Genomic DNA, 15,788 nt, shown 5'->3' with positions numbered 1-15,788 from the left:
TTTTCATGGTAAAAATCATCAGGTAGCTACCATCCGTTTTTATGTGACGTGAAAGAGTCGTGATCTGTGTCGTAGCATGTCCATCCGTTAGTATGTCCATTCGTAGAAGCTTAACCGATCTTTTAGGACTGTTTGTCCCTACACCTAAGCATCTATGTCCATCATCAGATGGGTGAAAAAAGACACAGTGCTTCCCATTTACATTCCGAGTCAAAACGAGAACAGCGGAAAGTGACCCGTTGAAGCATTTGCAATCGAAATTTTTTTTTTTTTTTCAACACCCTGAGAATTGAACCTGAGACGTTCTGCAAAGCAAGCAAGCTCGTTACCAATGGTTCAACCGCACTCCCAAACTTGTTTTACGAAAGTAGAGAGAGAAAGAAAGGACTTCTAAAGGTGTGTCCCCACATAGTCGATGGCCGTCGATCGACGAGATGAATCTATGTTGTCGAGACAAAGTGGACAGTTCAGACGATGTAGATCGACAACCGTCGACTATCTGTGGACAGAAAAAAAAAAAAAGGGGGGAAAAAAAAAAAAAAAAAAAAAAAAAGACACAGTGCATTCCGAGTCAAAATGAGAACAGCGGAAAGTGACCCGTTGAAGCATTTGCAATCGAAATTCGAGTGCAATTTTTTTTCAACACCCTGAGAATTGAACCTGGGACGTTCTGCAAAGCAAGCAAGCTCGTTACCAATGGTTCAACCGCACTCCCAAACTTGTTTTACAAAAGTAGAGAGAGAAAGAAAGGACTTCTAAAGGTGTGTCCCCACATAGTCGATGGCCGTCGATCGACGAGATGAATCCATGTTGTCGAGACAAAGTGGACAGTTCAGATCGATGTCGATCGACAACCGTCGACTATCTGTGGACACTAGCTGTTATCGCAGAAATCTGCTGGTAAAGCCCAATATTTGCGGGCAAATTCCAAAAATTTACCAGTGTCAGAGATGAAAGTCCGATGTTTTTTCTGCCTTAATCCTCTGCCTCTAATGCTAAATTATTGGTTTATCTCTTTCTTGTGTTCGTTTTAAGTTATAGTTGTTTATTTTTTAATATAATATTTTACCCTTTTCATTGAAATTGCACGGTCTTGTAATAAAGCCGACTGCTTGGCCATCAGACAGCCCTCAAAGCTTAGGATGGGACTTCTAAAGGTGTGTCCCCACATAGTCGATGGCCGTCGATCGACGAGATGAATCTATGTTGTCGAGACAAAGTGGACAGTTCAGATCGATGTCGATCGACAACCGTTGACTATGTGTGGACACACCTTTATTGTGTTAAGTGTATTTAAATGCTGGTCACAAATGTCGTTCACCACTCAATACACCTTCATAAATTTTATCAATTGGCTTGGACTCGAACCACCAACCTCCACATCTGAAGCCCACCGTGCTAACTCTGTGGACACACCTTTATTGTGTTTAGTGTATTTAAATGCTGGTCACAAATGTCGTTCCCCACTCAATACACCTTCATAAATTTTATCAATTGACTTGGACTCGAACCACCAACCTCCACATCTGAAGTCCACCGTGCTAACCACTAAGGACTTATCCCAAAGTATTTATTGCTTGTTTTCAGTATATCACGACAAAGATGGTGCAGTTGGCTGACTTGTTCTCAGTGCCTGAAATGAGTTTGCTGTGTAATATTGCCGAATATTTTGAACGAAATCAAATAAGCTACAATCCAGAAATCCTGTTCAATGATGTAAAGGTTAGAGATATTTATACCGCAGCTCGAAAAAAAATTGCTAACTTATGAAAACGATAAATAGTGAGTGGTAATGGTTCGCACCTCTTTACGCTTGCCTAGTTAGCTTGGTTGGTAGCACGTCTGCCTTTTAAGTGCTTGGTCGCGGGTTCAATTCCCGCACGGAGCTGATTTTATCCTAAAAAGATAAGTTTTGTTCTCGGAACTGCTGCCTTTCTTCTATCCTGTCTTCCTTGTCTCTTTGATTTCGGGACGATAAGACCTTAGCAATAACAGTTCCCTCTATCAAACCTCTTCAAGATGGTGCAGTTGGCTGACTTGTTCTCAGTGCCTGAAATGAGTTTGCTGTGTAATATTGCCGAATATTTTGAACGAAATCAAATAAACTACAATCCAGAAATCCTGTTCAATGATGTAAAGGTAAGAGATATTTATACCGCAGCTCGAGAAAAAATTGCTAACTTATGAGAACGATAAATAGTGAGTGGTAATGGTTCGCACCTCTTTACGCCAGCCTAGTTAGCTTGGTTGGTAGCACGTCTGCCTTGTAAGTGCTTGGTCGGGTTCGATTCCCGCCCGGGGCGGATTTTATCCTGATGGGATAATGTTCATTCTCGGAACGGCTGGCTTTCTCCTATACTGTCTTCCTTCTCTCTTCGATTTTCGGGACGATAAGACCTTAGGAATAACAGTTCCTCTATCAAACCTCTTCAAAAAAACTATTTCTCGTTTCGTGTAACACCTACCTACCTTTATGAAAACGATAAATAGTGAGTGGTAATGGTTAGCACCTCTTTACGCTTGCCTAGTTAGCTTGCTTGGTAGCACGTCTTGTAAGCGCTTGGTCGCGGGTCTATTCCCGCACGGAGCTGATTTTATCCTAAACAGATAAGTTTCGTTCTCGGAACTGCTGGCTTTCTTCTATCCTGTCTTCCTTGTCTCTTTGATTTCAAGACGATAAGACCTTAGCAATAACAGTTCCCTCTATCAAACCTCTTCAAATGAAAACGATAAATAGTGAGTGGTAATGGTTCGCACCTCTTTACGCCAGCCTAGTTAGCTTGGTTGGTAGCACGTCTGCCTTGTAAGCGCTTGGTCGCGGGTTCAATTCCCGCACGGAGCTGATTTTATCCTAAAAAGATAAGTTTCGTTCTCGGAACTGCTGGCTTTCTTCTATCCTGTCTTCCTTGTCTCTTTGATTTCGGGACGATAAGACCTTAGCAGTAACAGTTCCCTCTATCAAACCTCTTCAAAAAAACTATTTCTCGTTTCGTGTAACACCTACCTACCGATACATTAGTAGTTTCTAACTTTCACCCACCCCTCACTAACTTCTTGTCATTTATATTCTCAGACTTCCGTAGGTATGGGTCATCCTCTCATGCACTCCCTTGTGATAGAAAACACTGCCGAATACCTGGAGAAAGATCCCAAGCTGAGGATATTCTTCGACAGACTTCGCGAACACAAGAAGAAACTATTCCTCATAACCAACAGTCCGTATAAGTTTGTGTGAGTGACTGATTTTTTCATATTATCAGTTTAAAAATAGGGTTTTGTATGAAACTTATAAATTGGTTTAATAGTAAAGACTGGCCTATCAGAGGAAGATCTAAATAACCGAGGCAGGTGGAAGCTGCTATTAAAACGGATCTATAACGCTTTGGCTCTGGAATAGAAAGGTTAGTGAAGGATTTCACCAACCTTCTTTTTAGCCCCTAACAGTCTTGTTAAGCCTATACACATCAAAGGGAACTTAACAGGCTGTTAAGCCTATACACATCAAATGGAACTTAACAGAATGAAACTTATAAATTGGTTTAATAGTAAAGACTGGCCTATCAGAGGAAGATCTAAATAACCGAGGCAGGTGGAAGCTGCTATTAAAAAACGGATCTATAACGCTTTGGCTCTGGAATAGAAAGGTTAGTGAAGGATTTGACCAACCTTCTTTTTAGCCCCTAACAGCTCTGTTAAGCCTATACACATCAAATGGAACTTAACAGGCTGTTAGCTTGACAGGCCTTCTAAGGACTGAAAAATATTGGTGAAATCCACCCTTCACCCTAGTTCTCTTTATTTATAAAAGAGAAAAATTCCGTCTTTTTTCCAGGAATGCTGGCATGTCCCTTGTTCTGGGTGACGACTGGGAGGAATTTTTCGACGTGATTATCGTTCAGGCCAGGAAACCGATGTTTTTCACGGACGAGTCCCGGCCCATCCGAATATACGACCGGGAAACCAACACCATGCTCTGGGATAAGGTGACCGAACTGAAAAAAGGAACGATTTATTTTGAGGTGAGTTATACAGGGTCCACACTAAATTATACCATTTCCCACCCTGTAAAAGTGGCCGACCCTATAGAAGTACATACATATTACTAAAACGACGCAACACGACGTAACGATAAATTTAGACCAGCCTAGATAGCTTTGAAGTTAGCGTCTATCTTCTAAGCGCTAGGCCGTGGGTTCGATTCCCACCCGGGGAGAACTCTGTTCTTTATAAACAGATAAAGCTCGTCCTCGGAACGACTGGTTTTTTCCTATCCTGTCGTCCTTCTCTCTTCAATTTTGGGACGATAAGACCTCCGTTGTTACAGTTCGAGATGATAAGACCGCCATTGTTACAGTTCGAAACGATAAGACCTTTTATAAACAGATAAAGCTCGTCCTCAGAACGACTGGTTTTTTCCTATCCTGTCGTCCTTCTCTCTTCAATTTTGGGACGATAAGACCGCCGTTGTTACAGTTCGGGAGGATAAGACCTCCCTCTATCGATACTTCGGCTGGGATTGAACCCACACCCTCCTGTTTACCAGGCGAGCGTCTTGACCACCACACCACCGAGGCAAGTTTTACCACTGGATTATTTCTACCTTAATTCTCATTGACAGGGTACGGTGAAACAACTAATGGCCATGACCAAATGGAAAGGTGAGGACCTTCTGTATTTCGGTGATCATCCTTATAGTGATCTGGCAGATGTAACTCTGGAACATGGCTGGAGAACAGGCGCCATTATCAATGAGCTTAATGTAAGTGACTACTTACCTACTCGTATTATTGGCCAGCGAAAGGGAATGAATTTTGTACTTCTTCTTTTTTTGCAGTGCAGCGAAACAAACAGTGCTTATTTATACTGCTTACTAGAGGTCTGTTTTTCATTCCTACGCCGCATCGATGCGGATGCGGCGTCAACTTGACGTTCACTCTGCGTCAGGAGTGGAATGACCTTCCTTCTAGCTCTCCTCAGGAGTTTGATGTGCACTTCTATCAACTCTGGAGACACTGGAAACAAACAATTTTCACAATTAAGAAGAGCTTCTGATGAGGGTATGACATACAAGTGCAAGATGTGAAAATAATTGACCGAATGATAGTGAGGTCTATGTTTTAACTTGACCATTTTGCATTAATTTGGTCAACGATCAGTTATGACCTTCCTTCTAGCTCTCCTCAGGAGTTTGATGTGCACTTCTATCAACTCTGGAGACACTGGAAACAAACAATGTTCACAATTAAGAAGAGCTTCTGATGAGGGTATGACATACAAGTGCAAGATGTGAAAATAATTGACCAAATGATAGTGAGGTCTATGTTTTAACTTGACCATTTTGCATTAATTTGGTTTACTTAGATGTTTGTACAATGTTTGAATGTCTCTTCCGCTATAACTCCCGATTGCCTGGTCTGATTTTGATGGCGATCAGTTATGACCTTCCTTCTAGCTCTCCTCAGGAGTTTGATGTGCACTTCTATCAACTCTGGAGACACTGGAAACAAACAATTTTTCACAATTAAGAAGAGCTTCTGATGAGGGTATGACATACAAGTGCAAGATGTGAAAATAATTGACCGAACGATAGTGAGGTCTATGTTTTAACTTGACCATTTTGCATTAATTTGGTTTAGATGTTTGTACAATGTTTGAATGTCTGTTCCGCTATAACTCCCAATTGCCTGGTCTGATTTTGATGAAATTTGGTACACATCTTCATTGAATCAAGACACATCGATCCTTGAAATTTGGGGCCCCAAAGTTGAACGGGCCCCCGATTACAATCTTTCAAAACATTACGATCCCCCAGTGCCAATGTAAGTTATGTAAGTGTGATTTGTTTCTTGCTGCTTTTGCCTCTCTTGGATTTACTGGTATTGCACTATGCTGTCTAAGATTACAGGAAAAGTTCAGGAGACAGTGGGTAAAAGTCTTAGCATGATCGATCATGTAAGATTAAGTTTATCCGCTGTACTCACAATGGTCAACACATGGCATGAAATCATGAATAGGTCCCATGACCATAATATCATACTCTCCAGGAGCACAGTAAGTTATTAGTATTTTGTTCAGGTAACTTTACTCGAAGTGGAAATTTGTGGAAATGTAGGTAGGCACCTACTGCTAAATAAATAAATATCTTATTATAATATAATTGAATAATCCGTTGTATTTCCAGTATCCTAAAGGTATTGCTGATCTGGAGTACAAGCCAGGCTGGGCTATCCGAGGTCTTCACTATGACATTGAGAAAGGTCTCCTCATGAAGATCGACTCGTTTCTTCAAATCCAATTTGGCACCGTGTATCGAGGACTTACGCCGGTTTCAGAGAAAGAAGTGCTGCGACTGTACAAGAACAAGAACATCCCGCTAGCCTATGTCGATACTCATGGTAAAAATCATCAGGTAGCTACCATCCGTTTTTATGTGACGTGAAAGAGTCGTGATCTGTGTCGTAGCATGTCCATCCGTTAGTTTGTCCATTCGTAGAAGCTTAACCGAACTTTTAGGACTGTTTGTCCCTACACCTAAGCATCTATGTTCATCTTCAGATGGGTGAAAAAAGACACAGTGCTTCCCATTTGTAAACTGTGTGAAGAAAAAATCAGTTTGTTTGTTTTTTTTTATTTTATTTTATTTTTTTTATTATTATTATTTTTTTTTCTCTGTCTCTCTCTTTTATTCTGAGATTTAATAAATAGGTAATGAATTTATTATTTAACTGACTAGACCCTGTTTTGCTTTAAAGAACCATTGGTACCAGTAAATCACTGCTGCATGCAATTGCATTATTGTGAGTGTTCATTGTCATGTCTGAATAGATGCCATCATGAATAATTAAGTTTTCAGTGTTTGTGTTTCAAATCAGCAGCTACAAGCAACTTGAAACCCCCTTTTGCAGAGGTACATAACTGCTGTAAGTTATTTTGGTGTGATTTTCTGTATTGGTCCATTTTCTTGAGACTTCTACTCTTTTTAATTTTACTACTTATATCAACATAATTTCTTTCATTGCCATCCTCTCATTCCAGTTTGAATTTTCCATGCTTTTATAATCATTTCATGTTTATTGGAGCTTTTGTTTTTATTCTAAAATTGTCTTGCTTTAAAATAATGAATTCCTACTGATTGGCAAAATAAGGCCTTACCTTTTAAATAGTTTTAAGTAGACAATTAAAATAGGTAGGTTATTAAAAAATTAAGGAAATTTGAAAAGAATAAAAGTCCTAAGTCTGACCCCTTGGTAAATGTTATCTAATAGGTTGTATCCAAACATTTAGGGAGCAAAATTTTACTATAGCAAGCATAATAATAAGAGTAATTGTAGGAAGTCAGCTCCCATCAATAGAGGATATCAAGGCATTTGCAGCAATGCCAGCTTAAGTAGTCTTCTGCAGATTATGACGATGGGTCAGCTCCCTGGTTAGGGGTCACCTGTGCTCGCGTTGCACGCGGGAGACCCGGGTTCGATTCCCGGCGGGGTCAAGAAATTTGTATCATGCAAATGATTGATTCCGTGACTGGCCATTTTATAATCATTTCATGTTTATTGGAGCTTTTGTTTTTATTCTAAAATTGTCTTGCTTTAAAATAATGAATTCCTACTGATTGGCAAAATAAGGCCTTACCTTTTAAATAGTTTTAAGTAGACAACTAAGATAGGTAGGTAATTAAAAAATTAAGGAAATTTGAAAAGAATAAAAGTTCTAAGTCTGACCCCTTGGTAAATGTTGTCCAATAGGTTGTATCCAAACATTTAGGAAGCAAAACTTTTACTATAGCAAGCATAATAATAAGAGTAATAAACTACATTTAATGACAGCGATATATGTATTTGGAAAAATCCTACAATGCTGCAGTGAGCACCAAAGTTGTGATATAGTAACACAAAGAAAAGACATTTATTTATAATAAGAGTAATAAACTAATTTTAATGACATACCTACATTTTCTATAATAGTACTACTTCTTATTTACAGCCAAAAAACTTCCCAAAGATGTCAACAAGAAAGGAGTGTTTGCCTGCAATGAGCTTGACCTGAAGGAAATCAATGTCTATGGATTTGATTATGATTACACACTGGCAGTGTACAAACCTGCTATGGACTACTTGCTCTATGACCTTGGACGTAATCTACTCATATCAAAATTTAAGGCAAGTATTATGTAATCTCCCTTTTCAATTTCACAGGTACTTTTTCACTAGATAACATAGACAAGTGAAAAATATCGCTCAGAACAATATACTATGATACTTAATATGGTACCAAATTATGTACCTGCATACATAGGTACTTAAGTACTCTTACAAAATACAAATATAGTAGGTTAGTAGGTAACAAAAAGGCCAGTGAGATCAAATGAAAAGGCAGGTACTTGGAGATAATGATTTTTTGTTAATGTGAATACGTTTGTCTGACTTCATTTTTATGTGCTCAAAAATTGTAATGGAAGTGATAAAATTCAAGAGATAAGATATAAAACAAAGATGTGATGAAAGGCGCTCTATAGAAATCCGAGTATGTCATTAGTGGTGTAGTGGACAATTCATATTTATAGTTGAACGAGCAACATTAGTTTTATCTTGGCAAGTTTTCTTTGAACTTATTTTGTTAGTTTCACCTCCTTAACCTCCGAGCGGTAAGTCCGATTTTGATGAAACTTAATAATAATTTGGTATTTCTAATTTCTACAAATAAAGTAAGTAAATTTCAGCAACATTTGTTTTATCTCGGCAAGTTTTCTTTGAACTTATTTTGTTAGTTTCACCTTAACCTCCGAGCGGTAAGTCCGATTTTGATGAAACTTAACAATAATTTGGTATTTCTAATTTCTACAAATAAAGTAAGTAAATTTAATTTTTGTTCCTCATTGGGCCATTGGAACAAATAATTTGGTATTTCTAATTTCTACAAATAAAGTAAGTAAATTTAATTTTTGTTCCTCATTGGGCGATTGGAACACCTGTAAGTAAGGGATCTTTTCCTGAACTCCCAATCTAGGAATGTGGTTAAGGGCCCATTAAGTAAAGCTAGATACCAATATCTTTTCTGATAGTGATAGCTTTCAAAATATTTTAGTTACCTAGTTTTTTTTTATCATCATTATTATCATTACCTTGAGGATGCGTAATTTAACTGCTGTTTTGGAAAGTTTATAACCAAACCGCTCAACCTCCCAAGCATCTTGTTGGGAATAAGTGTAACAGAATCGACTGAGACATTTTTCCCAACGATCAGTAAATTTAATTTTTGTTCCTCATTGGGCGATTGGAACACCTGTAAGTAAGGGATCTTTTCCTGAACTCCCAATCTAGGAATGTGGTTAGGGCTTTTAATTCAAACATTTTTTTCCTCTATTGTTCTACGCCACTTTAGTATTTACTGTGTGATTGCCAAATTTTATCATTCCCTTATAATGATAATGATGTCAATGATCCACGTGGTATACATATCTACATAATTAATACATATGTACAATAATACGTATTACGTATCATCGAGAGAGTAGGATGACCTTCCTTCTAGCTCTCCTCAGGAGTTTGATGTGCACTTCTATCAACTCTGGAGACACTGGAAACAAACAATTTTCACAATTAAAAAAAGCTTCCGATGAGGGTATGACATACAAGTGCAAGATGTGAAAATAATTGACCGAACGATAGTGAGGTCAATGTTTTAACTTGACCATTTTGCATTAATTTGGTTTAGATGTTTGTACAATGTTTGAATGTCTGTTCCGCTATATCTCCCAATTGCCTGGTCTGATTTTGATGAAATTTGGTACTTTTTCATTTTTACTGTCTTTATCATTTTCTTTTTGTGGTTCTTTAGGTTTTTCTCCCTTTTCTAATGTAATTTCTTTAGGAGCCTCCTGTATTTCAGCTTTTACTTCGTCAGGTTGTTGTTTTGGGTTTGTTTCTTCACTTTTGTCATCTTTCTTCTCGGAAGTATGTGCTACCTCACAGGCTGTGTCCTTGGCCGATTCTTTCTCGTTTGAAATTGTCTTGATTTCTTTGTTCTTGGATTTTTCTTCTACGATATTTTCCTTTTTTGTAGAATCTTTTTTCGGTTCTTCTTCACCTTCCTTTAGATCAAGTTTAGTATCTTTTACAAACATTTTGTTTGAAGAAAAGTTTTGTTTTGAAATGATTTTTTTGTGTTGATGTTTTTTTCTCTCTATTGCCTCTGTGCACTTTAAGATCCTTTCACACGATCATCTGATTCCATTCTGATTGTGGTTGGACGCAATCGCTAAACACAAAAATTACACTAAATCATGGCAAAAGTAGACCACAAACATTTTGTTTGAAGAAAAGTTTTGTTTTGAAATGATTTTTTTGTGTTGATGTTTTTTTCTCTCTATTGCCTCTGTGCACTTTAAAATCCTTTCACACGATCATCTGATTCCATTCTGATTGTGGTTGGACGCAATCGCTTAAACACAAAAATTACACTAAATCATGGCAAAAGTAGACCAATTTTACTCTAAATTATATATTTTTTTTCCTAATTTTATTAAAATTCTCTTTGAAATTTCAATTTATCTGATTCTTGTTCTATATATCCGACCGTTTTCAAACACCCCCCTGTAGTTCCTGAATCCTGAATCCATGCCTGAGGAGGGACGCTATTACCTCTGTGGCGTCCATTAAACACGCATGCCGCGCATGCGCAGTTGTGGGTAAATTTCAAATTTTGTTTTCCTTTTTCTTTATCACTACTTTTCCTTCACTCGTTGAAAATGTTGAAATTTCATGCGTCCATTAAACACGCATGCCGCGCATGCGCAGTTGTGGGTAAATTTCAAATTTTGTTTTCCTTTTTCTTTATCACTACTTTTCCTTTGAAAACGTTGAAATTTCAGACAGGCTGTTAGCTTGACAGGCCTTCTAAGGACTGAAAAATATTGGTGAAATCCACCCTTCACCCTAGTTCTCTTTATTTATAAAAGAGAAAAATTCCGTCTTTTTTCCAGGAATGCTGGCATGTCCCTTGTTCTGGGTGACGACTGGGAGGAATTTTTCGACGTGATTATCGTTCAGGCCAGGAAACCGATGTTTTTCACGGACGAGTCCCGGCCCATCCGAATATACGACCGGGAAACCAACACCATGCTCTGGGATAAGGTGACCGAACTGAAAAAAGGAACGATTTATTTTGAGGTGAGTTATACAGGGTCCACACTAAATTATACCATTTCCCACCCTGTAAAAGTATCTCTAATATGGCGCGACGTAAAGATAAATTTGCCAGCCTAGAAAACTTGCAAGTTAGCGTCCGTCTTGTAAGCGCTAGGTCGTGCGGGTTGGTTTCCCACCCGCTGAGAACTCTGTCCTAAACATGAACGATATTACCTACAATATTATGGGAAAACTTTGAACATCTTTCTGACTTAACATGACGTGACAGTAGATAGTAGTGTTTCCACCTTTAGATTTAAGGTATAGGGGTTAAGTAAATTAGATATCACATGCCCTGAGGCACACTCCATTTTTCAAGGGTATAGGTTTACCTTGCCCTTGGGATCAATATAATTTGGAGGAACCATTTATGGCCGTTTTTACCACTGAGAGTTAACACAGTGTCAAGGGTTTAGTAGTGTATAGTCACCATAGAAACCTTTGGATTTAAGGTATAGGGTTTGAGTAAATTAAAGGTCACATGTTTCTACCTTTAATCTAATTCTCATTGACAGGGTACGGTGAAACAACTAATGGCCATGACCAAATGGAAAGGTGAGGACCTGCTGTATTTCGGTGATCATCCTTATAGTGATCTGGCAGATGTAACTCTGGAACATGGCTGGAGAACGGGCGCCATTATCAATGAGCTTAATGTAAGTGACTACTTACTCGTATTATTGGCCAGCGAATGGGAATGAATTTTTTACTTCTTCTTTTTTTTTGCAGTGCAGCGAAACAAACAGTGCTTATTTATACTGCTTACTAGAGTAACTTTGTCCAGCAGTAGGCTATTTCAAACATTGGGGTCATTTTCTCGAAATAATAATAGGTAATAAATTAAGATTACCTTACCTTACTAACCCCTAAACAGAGATCCACTGAGAATTCATCTCATTTTCTAACAGAAAAAAGGTCAATAGGTGACTGCTTTCCTTATGGGGTCATTTTCTCGAAATAATAATAGGTAATAAATTAAGATTACCTTACCTTATTAACCCCTAAACAGAGATCCACTGAGAATTCAACTCATTTTCTAACAAAAAAAAAGGTCAATAGGTGACTGCTTTCCTTGCATTGGGGTCATTTTCTCGAAATAATAATAGGTAATAAATTAAGATTACCTTACCTTATTAACCCCTAAACAGAGATCCACTGAGAATAATTCATCTCATTTTCCAACAGAAAAAAAGGTCAATAGGTGACTGCTTTCCTTAGATTGGAGGAGGAAGATTGAAATGTCGACAACAACATAGGTGATTTTGTTTCTAAACCGAACATACCGTTTCTATTTCCCCAGCATGAAATAGACACCCTAAACAACGAAGACTTCAAGAAGAACTGCAGCTGGCTTGCAATTCTAACACAACTGATTGAAGATCAGCAGGACAGTCAAGAACCAGGAGCAAGTGAGACACTGAAAAAGTGGGAGGTAGAAAGAGACAGCATTAGGTAAGTCCACTAACACTGAAATAGTGGGAGGTAGAAATTGACAACATTAGGTGAGGCCACTAAAACCCTCTGTGTAGCCTCAACGTGAGCTTTCTGTCCCCCTACTTGCTCTATGACCTTGGACGTAATCTACTCATATCAAAATTTAAGGCAAGTATTGTGTAATCTCCCTTTTCAATTTCACAGGTACTTTTTCAATAGAAAAACATAGACAAGTGAAAAATATCGCTCAGAACAATATACTATGATACTTAATATGGTATCAAATTATGTACCTGCATACATACTTAAGTACTCTTACAAAATACAAATATAGTACTTAGGTTAGTAGGTAACAAAAAGGCCAGTGAGATCAAATAAAAAGGTAGGTACTTGGAGATAATGCTTTTTTTTTAATGTGAATACGTTTGTCTGACTTCATTTTTATGTGCTCAAAAATTGTAATGGAAGTGATAAAATTCAAGAGATAAGATATAAAACAAAGATGTGATGAAAGGCGCTCTATAGAAATCCGAGTATGTCATTAGTGGTGTATAGTGGATAATTCATATATTTATAGTTGAACGAGCAACATTTAGAAAGAGACAGCATTAGGTAAGTCCACTAACACTGAAATAGTGGGAGGTAGAAATTGACAACATTAGGTGAGGCCACTAAAACCCTCGTGTAGCCTCAACGTGAGCTTTCTGTCCCTTTTTGCAAAATTCTACTTCATGAATGCCACCTCACCTTCCATTACCTCTTTTTCTCCCCCCAGGAAGCAACTCAAAACCGTGTTCAATCCCCAGTTTGGTAGCGTGTTCCGAACCCATTTTTACCCTTTTCATTGAAATTGCACGGTCTTGTAATAAAGCCGACTGCTTGGCCATCAGACAGCCCTCAAAGCTTAGGATGGGGGGGAGAGGGGAGACGAAGAGAGAAGGGTCAAACTTATTAGCGAATTTTTAATTGTGTTAAGCATATTTAAATGCTTGTCACAAATATCGTTCCCCGACTATTACACCTAGATAAATTTTATGACTTGACTTGGAATTGAACCACCAACCTCCAGATCCAAAGTCCAACGCGTTAACAACTGCACCACTGAAGTTGGTTAAATCAGTGAAAGTTCATATCATAGTCTCAGTTCAACGCCAGAGCTCGTAGATGAAACCTCTCTCGCGGTTTTGGTCTGATGATGAGAATCTGAGTATTTTCGAAAGCTCACCAAATTTCAATTGTTGAAAGTCGAATCTTAATTGTCTTTTCAATTTTTAATTTTATTTCTTAAAGATTCTTTTTAAAATATGTAATTATTTTCAATAATTATTTCATTTTTATTTTAATATCTTATGTATGTATTTCGTATGAGCTCAACACATCCTTTAGAACTGTTTGCCCCTACACCTAAGCCTCAACGTGAGCTTTCTGTGTGTGAATCTTTTTTTATTTAGAACAGTGCAGCATTTTCTCTCACGATTTTTTCTCCTACAAAGGTTTTCTTTTGCAAAATTCTACTTCATGAATGCCACCTCACCTTCCATTACCTTTTTTCTCCCCCCAGGAAGCAACTCAAAACCGTGTTCAATCCCCAGTTTGGTAGCGTGTTCCGAACCCACTTGATCTCTGACTTAGTGATTCTTAAACCGTCTAATTACCTCTGTGGTTTAACATTTTGGTTCATTTCCAATACAGAACAAGGTCTTTGAAATGCTCTGGTGAGAGAAACTCCTTATACATATACCATTATACCTAGGTGGTCATTGAACAAATAGCATAATGACTTAAAACATAGCTTCTAGAGACGTACTAAAGTACGTCTCCCACCTTCCGACTCACCATAAGTATATGTACTAAGTTAAAGAAATGCCTCAATAGAACACGCTCAAATGTCCAACCTCCTCGAACACTCCATCACTCACACCTATTACCCCCGGCGTGGTGTGATGCCGCACGAATATGCTTCTCTATTCGTCTAACTCCGTGAATTTCCGTGAGACCTCGGAAAATTCCACCGAACCCATAACAATCCCACCTACTTCTCACGACGTCTGTTCCGATTCGCCGACATTTACACATCTCAAATGTCCAACCTCCTCGAACACTCCATCACTCACACCTATTACCCCCGGCGTGGTGTGATGCCGCACGAATATGCTTCTCTATTTGTCTAACTTCGTGAATTTCCGTGAGACCTCGGAAAATTCCGATAAAAATATTTCCAAGAGAAACTTGGAAGCTTCCCGAGATTCGAATTTAGTTTTTTACCTACTGTTCATGAACAGCCTTGTAAAATGACATTTGTTTTTCTCACTAAACATTTAAAAGTGATTTAAAATGAAAATTCCGATCAACCCTCGTGTGATTCCGGAACTTCGGAAAAACACTTCGCGTTATTCCGTGAGACATCGATAATCCTCGCGTTTTTGAGATCTCGTAAAACCAGGTGAGTGAAGGTAATGATAATGATCGATGCTGTCTTTGTCTCTCATCGTGCAAGTCCGTGATGTTTCGTGAAAGTCCGTGAGAGATCGGAAAAACACTTCGTATTATTCCGTGAGCCATCGACGATCATCATGTATTTGTGTCAGGTGAGTTGAGGTAATGATAATGATGATTATCTTTAGTGTAAATCCGTGTTATTTCGTGAAATTCAGTGATACGCCCGTTTTATTAAAGTTCTCCATTTTTAGTTATTTGTGTCAGGTGAGTTGAGGTAATGATAATGATGATTATCTTTAGTGTAAATCCGTGTTATTTCGTGAAATTCAGTGATACGCCCATTTTATTAAAGTTCTCCATTTTTAGCTTTCATAGGGAAAGAAAGAAATTGGTGCTTCCTACTTCTACCAAATGTTTTGTATGTGTGATTCCTCTTACTGTATTATTTTCATATGATTTCTATCCCCGACTTTTGTCTTTCTATTTGTAGAAAATGGTTTCTCCTATTTGTAGAGAATGTTATCTACAAGTTTCATTTATAGACGCTTCTAATATTATCTACTTTATGTATCGTTATGTCTGCTCAAAATTGTACTCGTGAAAGAATTCGTATACTTAAATGTTCAACAAAAAAAATACCGAATGGAAATGTTTGGCAGTGTGTAAAAATGTTATCTACAAGTTTCATTTATAGACGCTTCTAATATTATCTACTTTATGTATCGTTAT

The 15,788-nt window shown here is 38.1% G+C and overlaps 1 protein-coding gene across 2 annotated transcripts; it reads left to right on the top strand.

The window, feature by feature from the left end:
• Positions 1 to 5: 5 nt before the first annotated feature.
• LOC103514250 (5'-nucleotidase domain-containing protein 3) lies at positions 6 to 15,181 on the top strand. 2 transcript variants are annotated; one of them, XM_026827287.1, is made up of 9 exons: positions 6 to 22; positions 1,588 to 1,722; positions 3,074 to 3,231; positions 3,833 to 4,019; positions 4,619 to 4,759; positions 12,487 to 12,638; positions 14,182 to 14,236; positions 14,642 to 14,820; positions 14,961 to 15,181. In XM_026827287.1, exons 2-8 carry the CDS (start codon positions 1,603 to 1,605, stop codon positions 14,789 to 14,791), a joined length of 963 nt encoding a protein of 320 aa, XP_026683088.1. In that variant the 5' UTR covers positions 6 to 22; positions 1,588 to 1,602; the 3' UTR covers positions 14,792 to 14,820; positions 14,961 to 15,181. The 2 variants fall into 2 exon arrangements, with proteins under 2 accessions (XP_026683088.1, XP_026683089.1); XM_026827288.1 differs by lacking the exons at positions 6 to 22; positions 1,588 to 1,722; positions 14,182 to 14,236 and adding exons at positions 2,023 to 2,139; positions 13,396 to 13,440 and having other exon boundaries at positions 14,632 to 14,820.
• The last annotated feature ends 607 nt before the right edge of the window (positions 15,182 to 15,788 follow it).

The sequence above is a fragment of the Diaphorina citri genome, unplaced genomic scaffold (assembly GCF_000475195.1).
Source record: "Diaphorina citri unplaced genomic scaffold, Diaci psyllid genome assembly version 1.1 scaffold1110, whole genome shotgun sequence".
NCBI lineage: Eukaryota > Metazoa > Arthropoda > Insecta > Hemiptera > Psyllidae > Diaphorina > Diaphorina citri.
Note: the sequence above shows the minus strand (reverse complement) of the source record. Positions and strands in the feature narration are given on the sequence as shown.

Bases quoted from the DNA above. Each gene is read 5' to 3' on its own strand.
- LOC103514250 (XM_026827287.1), top strand. From the start codon at position 1,603: ATGGTGCAGTTGGCTGACTTGTTCTCAGTGCCTGAAATGAGTTTGCTG. The intron at 4,020-4,618 runs GTGAGTTATACA...TCTCATTGACAG, and splicing joins AAGGAACGATTTATTTTGAG to GGTACGGTGAAACAACTAAT. The intron at 12,639-14,181 runs GTAAGTCCACTA...TTCTCCCCCCAG, and splicing joins GTAGAAAGAGACAGCATTAG to GAAGCAACTCAAAACCGTGT.